The sequence below is a fragment of the Panulirus ornatus genome, chromosome 72 (assembly GCF_036320965.1).
Source record: "Panulirus ornatus isolate Po-2019 chromosome 72, ASM3632096v1, whole genome shotgun sequence".
Classification (NCBI taxonomy): domain Eukaryota; kingdom Metazoa; phylum Arthropoda; class Malacostraca; order Decapoda; family Palinuridae; genus Panulirus; species Panulirus ornatus.
The window spans coordinates 3012477-3028188 of record NC_092295.1 but is presented as its reverse complement, the minus strand read 5'-3'; the positions used below and the strand labels follow the sequence as shown (position 1 = coordinate 3028188).

General features: G+C 37.6%; 2 protein-coding genes across 4 annotated transcripts in view; one reads left to right on the top strand and one right to left on the bottom strand.

The window, feature by feature from the left end:
- Nucleotides 1-6888, bottom strand: part of LOC139748154 (protein prune homolog 2-like) — a 36375-nt gene extending 29487 nt beyond the window's left edge. Inside the window, exon 1 of the mRNA XM_071660869.1 lies at nt 4951-6888. Coding sequence (XP_071516970.1) covers nt 4951-4955 — 5 coding nt within the window. The 5' untranslated portion in view covers nt 4956-6888. The remainder of the gene's footprint in view (nt 1-4950) is intronic.
- The window catches only part of LOC139748153 (rab-like protein 6), a 76650-nt gene that overhangs the window by 43276 nt on the left and 17662 nt on the right, over nt 1-15712 (top strand). For 2 of the 3 annotated variants that reach the window (XM_071660867.1, XM_071660866.1), the window contains 4 exons: nt 9839-10017; nt 11139-11352; nt 13606-13712; nt 14881-14973. In XM_071660867.1, the coding sequence (XP_071516968.1) occupies nt 11226-11352; nt 13606-13712; nt 14881-14973 (327 nt within the window). In that variant the 5' untranslated portion in view covers nt 9839-10017; nt 11139-11225. Of the gene's footprint in view, nt 1-7809; nt 7917-9838; nt 10018-11138; nt 11353-13605; nt 13713-14880; nt 14974-15712 lie in introns of those variants that run through there. The other variant, XM_071660868.1, reaches the window with a different exon arrangement.

Sequence of the window (15712 nt, the reverse complement as noted above, 5' to 3'; positions counted from 1 at the left end):
ACCTGACCCATTACAGTAGACAGAAAACTACCAGACACAGTCAGTTGATATACAACGAAGTGACGTAGTGGCTATTACGTAGCGCCCTTCTACGACCTGTAGTGGGTAATTAGCCCCACAAGGTAGTTACGCTTCCCCCCCCCCCTCCCCAAATTGCTCAACAGCTCTTTTAGGTTTAAATTGGCGTAGCAGTTCCCTGCCTTACATCTTGTGTTGACAACATGGGGTTAAGACAGCCAGGTTTCTCACTCAACGTGAAGTGTTACACCTGGTTTATCACATGACGTCAGGATGCAGTGTATACTGCAGTGTACACCAATGTATACTGCAATGTACACCAATGTATACTGCAATGTACACCAATGTATACTGCAGTGTACACTACATTGTATACTGCAATGTACACTACATTGTATACTGCAATGTACACTACATTGTATACTGCAATGTACACTACATTGTATACTGCAATGTACACTACATTGCAATGTACACCACATTGTACACCAACACCAATGTATACTGCAATGTACACCAATGTATACTGCAATGTACACTGCAATGTATACTACACTGAAATGTACATTGCAATGTATAATACAATGTACACTACACTACAATGAACACTGCAATGTACATTGCAATGTATACTGCAATATACACTACTCTACAATGAACACTGCAATGTACATTGCAATGTATACTGCAATATACACTACTCTACAATGAACACTGCAATGTACATTGCAATGTATACTGCAATATACACTACACTACAATAAACACTTCAGTGTATACTGCAATGTACACTCCAATATACACTTGCCATAGACACTAGAACAAGTCATTAACAACACGTCAAATAGATCATTAATGTAATCGACAAGATTATCTTTTAATCGACTGATTAAGGTAATTCCAGGATTACAATCTGTAGCCATGACAAATGTATTTATGAAGTATACGTTTCACGTACAAGTGAAATTTGGGAGTTTGTAAGGAATATATGACTCCAAGTATGAATATGTATATATGTATATGTATATATATGTGCGTATGTGGGCGTTTATGTATATGCATGTGTATGTGGGTGGGTTGGGCCATACCTCGTCTGTTTCCTTGCGCTACCTCGCTGACGAGGGAGACGGCGAATAAGTATGATATATATATATATATATATATATATATATATATATATATATATATATATATTATATAAACTCTTGTAAACTGCCTAATTCCCATAGTTAAGTCCAATTATATAATTATTTCCCAATACCATTATCCAAATCAAATATAATTGTAATATAATTATTATATGCGTAAGGTAATTCATTATTTTATTCATGCTCACAATGTTCTATATGTTCAGTTGTATCTAAGACAGTTTTCTATCATTATTATTATAGCATGATAATTAATGTAATCTTTAGTTACTTTCCAGGTAAACTAGATTAGGTTACTTCTGCAGGTAAACTAGATTAGGTTACTTCTTCATGTAAACTAGATTAGGTTACTTCTTCAGGTAAACTAGATTAGGTTACTTCTTCAGGTAAACTAGATTAGGTTACTTCAGGTAAACTAGATTAGGTTACTTCTTCAGGTAAACTAGATTAGGTTACTTCAGGTAAACTAGATTAGGTTACTTCTTCAGGTAAACTAGATTAGGTTACTTCAGGTAAACTAGATTAGGTTACTTCAGGTAAACTAGATTTGGTTACTTTCCAGGTAAACTAGATTTGGTTACTTCTTTAGGTAAACTCCACTAGATATGGTTACTTCTTCAGGTAAACTCCACTAGCTAAGGTGAGTCCACTAGGTAAACTCCACTGTTTAAGGTACCTCCGACACGACACCCACTGTCTGAGATTAGTTCACTAAATACATTCCACTGGCTAAAGTTAGCATTCCCATAACATTCCACTGGCTAAAGTTAGCATTCCCATAACATTCCACTGGCTAACAATATAACTCCCTCTCCATTCCACTGTCTAATAGTGTAACTCCATGTCCATTCCACTGGCTAACAGTGTAACTCCATGTCCATTCCACTGGCTAATGTAGCTCCTTGTCCATTCTACTGGCTAACAATATAAACTCCCTGTCCATTCCAGTGGCTAACAATGTAGCTCTTTGTCCATTCCACTGGCTAAGTACAGAAACTTTTAAGTTAACAGCGACTGCTTCAGTGTCCATAGGAATTACATATATATATATATATATATATATATATATATATATATATATATATATATATATATATATATATATATATATATATATATATATTCCTATGAGTCCACGGGGAAAATGAAACACGAAAAGTTCCCAAGTGCACTTTCGTGTAATAATCACATTATAATTGATGTGATTATTACACGAAAGTGCACTTGGGAACTTTTCGTGTTTCATTTTCCCCGTGGACTCATAGGAATATCTTGATCGCGCGCAAAATTGTGATCCTTTCCAATATATATATATATATATATATATATATATATATATATATATATATATATATATATATATATATATATTAATCCTTTCATGAATATTGTGGTTCTCCATTGGATTTTGTTATTTCATAAATATAAAAAATAAATGGTTTATTGTACTTCTTTTTTTTTTGGATAACTTGGCCTCATTAAATTATTTAAACGATTGTGGACTTATTCTCACTAAACTATAAACCCAACTATTTAACATTCATAATTTACATAATTATGTTCCACTGGATAAACATTTAACATTCATAAATTACATAATTATGTTCCACTGGATAAACATTTAACATTCATAATTTACATAATTATGTTCCACTGGATAAACATTTAACATTCATAATTTACATAATTATGTTCCACTGGATAAACATTTAACATTCATAATTTACATAATTATGTTCCACTGGATAAACATTTAACATTCATAATTTACATAATTATGTTCCACTGGATAAACATTTAACATTCATAATTTACATAACTGTTCCAACTTGATAAACAAACATTTAACACTCATAAATAATTAAGTTCCACTTGATAAACATTTAACATTCATAATACATTATTTTCCACTTGATAACCAGACAAAAAAACGCCACTGCTGTAAGCATGATAAATGTCCATTTATCATAAATACACTAAATTAACACATTACAATGATATTTAACATTCTGAAACCACAACACACCAAGTTTGTCAAAATGTTTCGCCCCAAAGTATCGTTTTTACATTATGAACAAGAAGCCTTTTTTTTTTTGCGCATTTAAATTTTGCAGAATTGATATATGGTGAGCGAGAAGGGAATGAAGAATGGAATAGAAAATATAGAAAAAAATATAAATGTTAAATAGGTTCTCAATATGGAAATACAATGTCGAAATAAGGAACGTATTATTTTATTTATATTTTTATTTTGCTTTGTCGCTGTCTCCCGCGTTTGCGATGTAGCGCAAGGAAACAGACGAAAGAAATGGCCCAACCCACCCACATACACATGTATATACATACACGTCCACACACGCAAATATACATACCTATACATCACAATGTACACATATATATATATACATACAGACACATACATATATACCCATACACACAATTCACACTGTCTGCCTTTATTCATTCCCATCGCCACCTCGCCACACATGGAATACATGTATGTATATACATGTGTATGGGGGTGGGTTGGGGGGCCATTTCTTTCGTCTGTTTCCTTGCGCTACCTCGCTAACGCGGGAGACGGCGACAAAGCAAAGTAAATATAAATAATATAATTATGTGTTCGAGAATATGTGGGATTTAAGGGATGGGTTATGGGATATTTCGGCCCCAAAGGGGGTAATTGATGGGACGTCTCAGTCCCACGGGATGGGACTTGAAGAGGGGGAGGGACTTGAAGAGGGGGAGGGATTTGAAGGGGGGGAGGGTAATAGAGAGACCCCAATCCTTTGATTGGTGGGGTGAGAGACGAATCAGACCGTCTTAATGAAGGTAATCTGAGAGGACTGTTCGTTGAGCTCAACAGAAACCAACAGAACCGTTGTTTTCAAGGGTCATTCAAACAGACACACACACACACACACACACACACACAAGGTCCCCTCAAAACAGATAGACACAGACACACACACACAAGGTCCCCTCAAAACAGACAGAGACACAGACACACACACACACAAGGTCCCCTCAAAACAGACACAGACACACACACACAAGGTCCCCTCAAAACAGACACACAGACACACACACAAGGTCCCCTCAAAACAGACAGACACACAGACACACACACACAAGGTCCCCTCAAAACAGACAGGCACACAAGGTCCCCTCAAAACAGACAGACAGACACACACAAGGTCCCCTCAAAACAGACAGAGACACAGACACACACACACACACAAGGTCCCCTCAAAACAGACACAGACACACACACAAGGTCCCCTCAAAACAGACAGAGACACAGACACACACACACACAAGGTCCCCTCAAAACAGACACAGACACACACACACAAGGTCCCCTCAAAAGACACACACACAAGGTCCCCTCAAAACAGACAGACACACAGACCAACACACACAAGGTCCCCTCAACAACAGACAACACACACACACACCACAAGGTCCCCTCAAAACAGACAGGCACACAAGGTCCCCTCAAAACAGACAGACAGACACACACAAGGTCCCCTCAAAACAGACAGACACACAATCTCCCCTCACTACAGACCCTCCCTGACACGGACCCCCTTATTTCCAGGCGACGCAGAAGACCCCCCCCCCCCCCAGTTCTAAGTCCCAGGTAGGAGGAGGTCAGGAGTTCATGACCCCCCACCCCCACCCCCCCCTGGGGGTCCATGTGCATGCCTTCATGGCCGCCATTATCAACCCCCCCCCATACCCCCACATACCCCCAGAGAGTCTATAGAAATGGCCTACTCACCACATGGTCTGACGTCGCGATGTGGGACGTCACGCCAAAGCAGAACTGGTCTCTGGGGGGGGTTGGATGGTGGCCTTTGGCTCCCGTTGGTGGCAGGTATTTATAATAATAAAAAAAAGGCCCCCCCTTTCCTCCTCCCTTGGAGGGGGGAGTGTGTGTGGTCTTCGCTCGTAGGCTAATGCCTAAAGGACCCCCTGGTGACTGAGGGGGACACACAAGACCATACAGGGCCCAGGTTTGCTGAGGGTCTTCATGGTAAGAGAAAAAGGGGCGACCTGTGTTTCCCTGCGTTGGTCAATCACGAAGTCATTGGCGTGGGGAACATCTGAGAAAACCATTGATTTTATCGATTACTTGCAGATGGCATTGTGTTCCCCATGGCCAAGGTGTCCAGCTGCGGGTTTCATCGCAGTGGAAGAGTTTCAGTGGCACGCCTGCGTCTTCATAAGTTCCTAGTACCTTCCACTGGAATTTAGGATCACAGAATTTGACACCACGTCTCTGGCAGGGGTCTGGCTGGAGCGGGGCTGCACTGCGCATGCGCGGAAATGGCTCCCGTTTTTGGGAGAGTTTTTATCTTTTTCCCATCGTATCCCTCCACGAGGCAACGAATCTCACTCAAATGATAACGAATTTATGGGATAAATGACTAGGGTGTGATTCAATGTCTTTGAGGGTGTATAGAAAGCTTTATTTATTTCTATGGAGCGAATTACTGGCTGACCGGCATTTGGCAACGTAGGAGATTTAAGCTCCAATAACTAGAAAAGTTATCAATTGCTATATACTGCAGTCATTTATCATTTATCATGTGATACGAGTCATTTATCCTGGTCCTATTCATTAAACAATAATTCCTTGAACGTTTTATGAATGAAAGATAAATGAACATGACTTTTTTGGGTATTTTTTATTAAGCAGAAAAACAAGAATAGGCAACTTTTTGTTTCCTATGGGACGAAAACCAAGGAAATTATCGTTCATTTACGATATGTATCGTTCAGAGAAATAAAGCATTTATCACGTCATTTATAAGAAATGATAAAGAATCGTGTTAAAAATCAGCATCCATGACAGCCAGTTTTTATATAACTCCACGGTGTTTATTTACCAATTTCCAGCGTTTAAAAAAATGTCTTCTGGCCATTTAATTTATAATTTTTAAATGTAATACGTACCTCAGAGTCCATTAGAATTAACTGAAAATACTAATAAATTAATTTATCTGCAAATTTCAGTCGTCAATAAATGATTTATTTCTAATAACGTTAACTAGACACCAATGTTAACTTTGATAATAGCTTTAAGAAGGCATTTAGCAACACTGTAGTTGAATTATCCTCATGATAAATGATAATTATTATAAATAATTGGTGCATAACGTAGTTATCTTCTCATAAATAGTGATGATTCAAGTCACAGTTTGTCAAAGGACTTCGTGGTTAAGGGTTGTCCCTCTGTGTTTCAAGTGTCGTACCACAGCCTTTAATGGGTCGTTAAACCTTGTTTACGGGCCGAACTACTGTGTATTACGGGTCGTACTACCGTCCCTGATGGGTCGTTAGGCCTTGTTACGGACTGAACTACTGTGTATAAATCAAGGGGTCGTACCACCGCCCCTGATGGGTCGTTAGGCCTTGTTTACGGACTGAACTACTGTTTTAGGGTCGTACCACTGTCACTAATGGGTCGTTAAGCCTTGTTTACGGGCCGAACTACTGTGTTTAAAGGGGGTCAGTCATGAGGAGGGTCAGTGTAAGGTCCGATTTTAAATTGTTCTAATTCTAATTAGAGACGTCTTCTTGCAGTGAAGTGTGAATGGTAATTGGAGCGGCACTTGTACCGTGAGAGGTGATTAGCGGTCAAGGAGAGAGAGAGAGAGAGAGAGAGAGAGAGAGAGAGAGAGAGAGAGAGAGAGAGAGAGAGAGAGATTACAACCTCCAACGACGTGTGACGTAGGTAGCGGGCGGGGGGGGGGGGGGTCATGGACGCATTTGAAGTAGAGAACCCACACTCGCCACCTTGTAAGTAGCAGCTTTTCAACCTTACTTCATCTAATTACAGGTCATTCAGTCATTCCCATTTGACGAGATGATAATTATAATAAATGTGTGTATGATTACACATCCATGATTAATTATGACATAGAGGAAAGGCTATAATATCCTGGGGTCACGTTTAAACCCCACGAAATTTTAATTTTGTAATTACGTCTCTCTTGTTTTCCACTTTCCTGTATCAGTGATAGACTGAAGGGCTTAAATGGCCTTGTTTAACATCGTATTTAATCCTCTCACCATCACCTTGCTCATCCATAAACCACTTTAATGTCTCGCGTCGTGAGGAAAGTAATTTGTCAAAATATATTCAACTGTAAGTCAAAAATATGTTGTAAAATATATTTGTAATCATATCTGTCCATCTCTCCTTTATCCCATCTGTGATGGTAAATAAATCTTATTATATATGTCGAGGACAAAGCCTTAAATATACATAGGCGACCAAAAAAAAAGATAAGAAAGCAATTTCTAATGAACTTTTTGATCTAGAAAGCAAACTCTAATTAGTTTTGAGATTATGAAACCTGCCTTTTGAAAAGGGTCATACCCGTCATAATATAACAACAGTTAATTACATAGTATAATTACAGTTACGATCCCTGGCTGGCCATTATTGACCGAGATCGGATATATTTATAAGTGTATATGAGCCATTTTTTATATATGTCATATATTACCTTAAATATTTATCAAGGTAACCCCTGGATTCTACGATTTCTTTAATGTTACTTTACTTATAAAACAAATGATATACGATACTCTATATTCTCAAGTATAAGAGGATCGAAGAGTCTTGGTACATAGGATTCGATTCTCTTTTGTCGTACACAAGTTTGACATTTGTGTCGTCTATACTTAACAACAAAGTCAGCTGGGTGGAAGGTCTGGCCACAGCCACATCTACAGGTACGTCCCTCGTCGTAATTTCCTTGATTAAATCAGAATAACTCATTTAGTGATCTTAAATACCCTTTGAAATGACCCTTGAGTGTGGTGTAGCTAGGATGTATATAGCGTAGTGTTAGAATTTATATAGAGAGATGTGTCTGGTCCTGACTGACCTGTGTAGCCTCGGCTGTGGTCTGGGGGGGGACATGATAGTCCTCGGTGTTTACTAACGCCTTTTAAAATGGCTTCTCTTAGTGTATTTTGAAGGATCAGAAGCTGAATAATTCCAGCCATTTAATCTCAGTTTTGTGGGTGGTGATGATCCAGTGTGTAGCGATGGCTTAGGGTGTACCCCATTGCCGTAATACACATTTTTACACTCAACATTCGCGAGGATTTTTCCTATTTTGTCCCATCATTTTGTTAATTTGAAGAATTTGATTGATTTTCGTATGGAATAATTATGTGTATTAGGTCAAGAGTAGGGCAGGGGTGATTAGGGGTAAATTTTTTCTTAATTTACGTCATTAAATGGCTTGATAGTGGGGTGGGCTATGAAGATCAAGGAAAATGTGGGGTTAATGTATGTCCAGGTGAAATATTTATGTAGATTTAGTAAACCTCTGAGTGTTGTATTGAATTACGTAAGCAGCTTGTGTTTAGGGGTTGGTAGGTAGCCAGCGACCAGGGAAGTGTATTACCAGGTACTGCCCGCATAGTGAACCAGCACTTCAGTGGCTGTCGAGTTGCACTCCTCTCACCCAGGTAGCTTTTATTTTCTCTCTGCCTCACCCACACTTGGACTGCTGGTATTCTGTCCACAGACGTAGAGATAGATAGAAATATCTAGTTTATTTTTACGTAGGTTTTCATGGTATGTGAAGAATGTATGATTTGGTCTCCATTTAAAAGCATTTTTCACGGTGTTGTTTGCATTTCTGTAGAGACAAATGGATTTCATCAGATTAATTGCACAAATTTGGCCCTACGATGTCATGCAGTTGACGTATTTCTTTCAGAGTTCTTTAGCCCAGACTAACAAGTAGATATTTAGCTGATGTTAGTGCAGTCACAATTATTGAATAGCTTGTTACATCAAGAAAATACTTCTTCAGGTTTATAGGAAGTTAGGTTTTCTATGAAGTTATTATCGCATTTGATGATTATGAAAGAAAATCTAGGAAAGTAGACACAAGCTACCTAACAGCGTTTTGAAAGAAACGTATGTGTATGAGTTGACTCTCCATCGTTAGATTGCGCATCACTCCTCGTTTAGGGGAAGGAAGGATGGGCTGGTGCTGATACTTAAGAATTTTGTTGAACTTTATCAAGAATGGGTGAGGAGTAGTGACGTTTTCCTCTTCACATGCAGGATGTCCGCAGGAACATAGTTTTTCTGAAATGATTACCAGTTGGAAGAATGGAAGAAAAGATGGTGTAAGAAAGAAAGCCAAGTGTTTAAGAGACAATTTTAGGAAGTTCAAAGATGTGTTTATTTTTGGTCATTTTTCAGCTTACGTCTTGAAATACTTATTTGGGTAATGGGTGCATTTTCAGTAGAGTTGAGGAAGTCTTGTCAGTGGCACCGTAGGTAATAAACGATTAAAAGGTGTTAGAAATTAGAGATTTAATGTTTTGAATGCCAAAAAATTACATATTATTAGGGATGTGGTGTAATGGATGTCAGAAAAGTAGATAGAATAGGGAAATACTTTGAAGATATACATTATGTAATAGCTAGAAATATTTGACAGGTACAACAGAACAAGGAGAGCAAGATAGATAGGAAAGAGAATACTTTCACATTTATTAGTTATGCAATGTTTTCAACTTTATTTTCCTATTTGCATTGATATTACTCCTTGTTTTAATGATCGAAAAACTACTCAGATCAATATTTTCAACAATCATCTGTTTTCACACACCTGTACTTTATTCAGATAGTAAAGCAAAGATGAAGCAGCTGAGGGCAGTGATGTAGTAAGAGTTACCCGCCATCTTTTCTTGTGGATGCCGAAGTCATGACCAGGTTCCATTAGAGAAGGAAATAACTCCCAAAACAGGTGGTCAGACACATGGTTGCAGTTCAGAAATACTCTGTGATGGGCATCAGTCTTTTGTAAGTAGACGAATCCCTCTCGCAGATTAACACTGTATTTCTATAAATCTATGAAAGTGTAACTGAAATTTTTTTTTCAGAATTTTGTGCAGTATTTTGAGAGATGGTTAAAGGAGAAAATGCAGGATTATCCTCCAAAAACTTAGATGCTCTAAATGTCAGATCTTTCAGAACTTAGTCATCCTAAAAAAAAACTCCATCTGTCTTAACTCTGTCTCTGTTGCAAGAGGTTATGAACATTTTGTTTGAGTGTCATGATGCATGTTTATTCTCCCTCAGCCTTGAATGCACACCAAATCTAGACCAAATAGACCTGCTTTGAGAGGATGTAATCTAGGTTTAAGAGGATATGGGTTTGTTATCAAAACCCATAATACATTCTGTCACCCTTGTGCACCAGTTACTCTGGGTTCAAGAGGTTCCACTGTTGATGTCTTTGCTCATATTTCTAATGACACTTGCTAGAATTCACAAGAAGCCTGTATGGAAACTTCACGCAAAAGTCTCTAGAAATATGTAGAGATCTCTAACAGATGAGTAGCTTAGGCCAGCATCATTATGATGGTGTTGATATGTACGATGAAATGTACAAATGATTATGAGAGACCACTTGGTATATACATGTGCCACCCCTTGAAAATTGGGAATGGGGTTATGATGATAGATAGGTAGTATCGTGGAGCATTTAACAGCAGTGTTTGCTTAACAAAGTCAGCAGGAAATGAGTATGATTAGCATAAAATGATTGTATAAAATTTGAAATTGCTGATTTTAAAAACTATCTGTATGCCCATATGAATCACATGGTCAGTTCTGCAAGGCGGGTAGCACATGGTGCATAGTGTGTGACAGTTTATTATAGAACTGTAACTAAAAGCTGTTTGCTATGGAGCAAGTCTGTTGAAATACTAGAGAGGATCTGCGAACTTATCTCCATAGTTTAAACAATCTGCTAAAAGCATTAGCATGTTCACAGTATGCATAGTACGTTCATATTTTACTTTTTATGAGAGTGTTTTAAGATTGATGAAAATACTCTACCCATACTTTATGATAACAAATATTGTATATTTTCAAGTAAGTAAGGGTACTGATAACAGATTCTGGTTCACCATCTCTAGGAATGGAAATGTGTGTGTAAGATTTCAAGAGCTCTTCAAAAAACAGTGTGGTTAATTCTATGAGCTTGGGTACCTAGGAATCTCAAAATGTTTTCGGCTCTACGCAAGTTGACAGGGCGAGCCGATGGCTCTCTCAACCCCACCTCTCCTCCTGGGATGCAGGCCATGGCAGCATCTCTGCAGCGACGCTTTGCTCGTGGTGTTCAGTACAACAGTGAGTCGTATATCTATTTACAACTGATTCAGTGATTGAAAATTCTTACCTCTCCATGTACTGCATGTGTGTGCTGTATTTCTCATACACCATTTCCGTTTATACTGCATTGCTCTATTTTCAAAATTTTCTCCAAATATTATAACCGGGCACATTGCTCACTCATCCATACTAACTCTTTATAGGCACAAACTTCTTGATTGTGCCCCACCACCCTTGGCATGTTTTCACTTTTTTGTATTATACCTCCCTAGCCAATTTTTACTTCCCTCACTCAAATACAGCTTTTGACATTCATGCACTGTTAAACATTGACATACAAACACTTATTTTCACAAAATGTGATTTTGTTTACTGAATCGCATTCTTTAGGGTATGAATATAGCTCCGACCTTAATTGAAGAAACTTTATAATGTCCTTAGTATCCATATTAAGTTCATCAATCTGTTGGAAAAGTACCTCTTAGTTTGATTGAGTCCTTGTTGAGTTTGAATAAATGCATCTAGAATGTTGCTATGATGTGCATATCTATCATATATAAAGGTATGTGACATTTGAATTACTTGTTCAGAGTCTGTGGACATTTTCAGATGCTCATTTTTGAAGACCATCTGACTAATTAGAAAATATTTAATACAGTTGAATATATTTCAGCTTCATGATTTAAATTTTGTATTATTAGAATTGAGTGTTATAAACAACTGCTGGCTGGGGAAGTTTTACCAATCCTGACCTAAGTGTTATGTTCTAAATCATTGTATACCCTCCATAATAGAATTGCTTATCTTAATTTTCATTTCACTAAAACCAAGATTTTGGGCTAGACTTACAATCTCTTCTTTTTATACATCACACGCTTATTAAATGATAAAGATTTGGGCAGACACATAAACATTAAAGAGATTAGCTGTTATCAGCAATGGGTACAGACAGCTAGACCCACTTTTATTGGCTTCTCCCTTCTCCACCTTGACACACATAGTTGTTTAGATACGCTTGTTAAACTGTGGCCAAGTTTCTCTGTAAATTCACCCGAGCAGCTGTTTATGACAGCCATATTATTGTAAGGTAATGTGACCTTTTTCTTCATGTGCTTGCATGCTTTACATTTTTTTGGGGTGATTTTGTAGCTGTTTATTTCTCAGGCACTGATTAGGATCATAAACTTTGAGAAGATGCGTATGGAAGCATAACACTGACACTACAGAAGTAGGATGCTATGTCATACTTCAGTGACTTGGTTCAGTTTTGCCTGTTTAGCATTGTGTATAGTAGAAGCATGAAATTTGTTGTGGGTACGCATTTTGAATGATATTATGCATCTCCAAAATTATTTTTTTTTATTTTTTTTATTATACTTTGTCGCTGTCTCCCGCGTTTGCGAGGTAGCGCAAGGAAACAGACGAAAGAAATGGCCCAACCCCCCCCATACACATGTATATACATACGTCCACACACGCAAATATACATACCTACACAGCTTTCCATGGTTTACCCCAGACGCTTCACATGCCCTGATTCAATCCACTGACAGCACGTCAACCCCGGTATGCTCTTGTATTTAATGCAACTTTAGGTACACTAACTATTACGGTTATATGTATCAGTAGAATTATTCATAGAAGAGTATGAAACTCGTTTTAGGGTACATCAAAAGACCACCAAAGTAAGTAAGTCACTGGTTATTGTTTAAGTTCACCTCATTGAATGAGGGAGAACTACTTATTAACTACTCTTAGTGTCCATGTCTGCATCAGGATTTGCATGCACATCCTCACCCCCCTTAGGTTTTACATCCAAGTTCAGTTCTCAGCCTTTATTTTCCGCATAGTTGTGTAACTTCATCCACACTGCTTTGCCTCACTTGACTAACATATGTAGAAGTAACTATCCTCATACTTCTGCCACTGCCATCAATTTACATTACATATTTTTTTTATCATTTATTTATTCCTTTCATGTATGAATCTAATAGACATGAATCCAAGTATATTATTGAAGGATATTTTTGGAATGCCTTTAGGGACCAGGACTACATGCACATTTTGTGGTAATTTATCTTTGCATTGCTTGACTCCCCATCCTCAGTCCTGCAAGCAAGTAATGGCAGGCATTAAAGATTGCCTGGGATAGACTTGCTCACCTGCTACCTGGGAATCAAGTCATATACTTCAATATGAACCCAGTTATATAACTGATTTTTTTCATGATGTGATTGTTTATTCACTAATATGCATGATCTTGTTTTGTAGTGAAGTTGGTAATAAGAGGAGATCGTAATGTTGGGAAGACATGTCTCTTTAAACGTCTTCAGGGCCAGCCATTCCAAGAAGAGTACACACCCACAGAGGAGATTCAGGTTAGCTATCAATCTGAGTTTTACATGGCTTCATAGACACAAATCTCGGTTATTCAAAACATATTTTATACATTGGATATTTTGCATTAGTTTTTGTGTATGATATGAAGGATTGCTGTATATATATAATTATATTAAGAGTATTTTTTCAATATGTGGAAAATAGGGTAGCCCCAGGCAGCACAGTCCATACAGTTCCTCTTGATATCTGTCATGCGCCTACTCCATCTTACTGTCTACCTTTGATTTTGATTGCAGACAATTGAACATTCATAGACACCTCTTCCATGCCATTTTTTCTTTACCTAACTTATGGCTGCAAACAGTCACAGGCTTGATTTATCGATGTTTAGTTGCAGCTTGATATTATTGTGCAGTCAATGTTAATAAACCTGTTATGTTTACTTATACATATATAGATATAAGTGCTCAGATGCATGAGCATTCAGGTACTGCCTCTGTGTAGACTTGACTAGCTGTTTTGGTTGTACCTAATTGTGTCACATTCTCTGTATTTTCTCTAACCATGTTTGCCTTACTGTACCAAGTACTGGTCTTGTGGTTGTCGATAGTGAACCAAGTGCTCTCCCAGTGTCCAAATTTATGTTCACATGCAATGCTTTTTCTTGATTAGTTATTATGAGACACTTCTGTCACTTGCTGGGTATTTTTAATTCATGTTGAGGGATTTACAGCTGTAAATCACAATTTAAGTGTAGCTGAGAATGTATTCCATGCAGACTTAGTAGTTGCATAAGGAGTCTTGATGGGAGGGTGGTGTAGCACAGGGTGCAACCAATATTATGCTTACTCCACGATGCAGAGTAATGTAGTTTGCTTGGCACTCGATTCAAGGCAAGACAGTGAACTGAAAGCAGAGCTTCACAGAATCGATTGAATCTGTGTTCCATTATTGATAGAGGGCAATATAGAGCAAAACTCTAGATTTGATTTCTTGAAATACCTTACAGAATAAAGGAAAAATGATAATCCAGCCTTCTAAATCCTATGCCATTTTTTTTTTACATTGTACTAAGGTGAGAGGCATTATTTTGTGTGTATTTAGTGATGATACCGTATAATGCGAGTTTGTCTTCAGTGTCTAAAGAGGTATTCCAGCATACAATGGTAATTATGATGCAGTAGATAATGTTTTCTTCCTTCACAGGTGGCCAGCATACAGTGGAACTATAAAGCAACAGATGACGTTGTGAAAGTCGAGGTTTGGGATGTTGTTGATAAAGGGAAGAAAAAGAAAAAGGTGAGTTAGTGTGTATGATGATTGTCAATTAAGATTTTCATATTTAGAAATAAAGTACTTTCTTTAGCTTGAGGAAACTGTTCATAGATTGTGAAAATGTTTTGATAGTAGATTAGTTTTTCAGTGAATATGTATTGTACATTTGTCTTATTCTTTAGAACTAAGCTGATGCAGAAATCAGTCTTCTTCATGATCTTTCTTCTGTAACAGCTAAATGTATTCTGAGATAAGATTTCATATTATCAAGATAATGGCATAGTTGCAACTAATAGTTGAATGTCATTAGTTAATGATTGATATACAGTTTAAAGTAAGCTTTGCTATGTTGCAGAATCTGTTCAGAATGTGCTTATTTTACCTCCTCTCGTTTTGGCAAGCGACAAATTGCATTTTTGCATACTCATATTGGTACATTTAGAGGTCTCTTTAAAGTAATAGCCAATTAAGCCTACATCTTTTTATGGACAGTGACCATATAACTAGTTTGTTTATATTATTTACATTTTAAGGAATTGAAATCAGGCACCCCTGAAACAGCCTTCAGATGGGCATAGTTAGGTATGTATGTACAGTGGACTGGGTCATTGATTTTGACATCTTTAGTAGTACGTCATGGAGACTGATAAATCAGAAAACACCTTCTTATGAAATATGTGTTTGTGAGGTAATAATGTCATTCATACATCTGAAGGTTAGTATTTATGAAACTGGAAAATGAAAAACCTAATAACCTTCGATT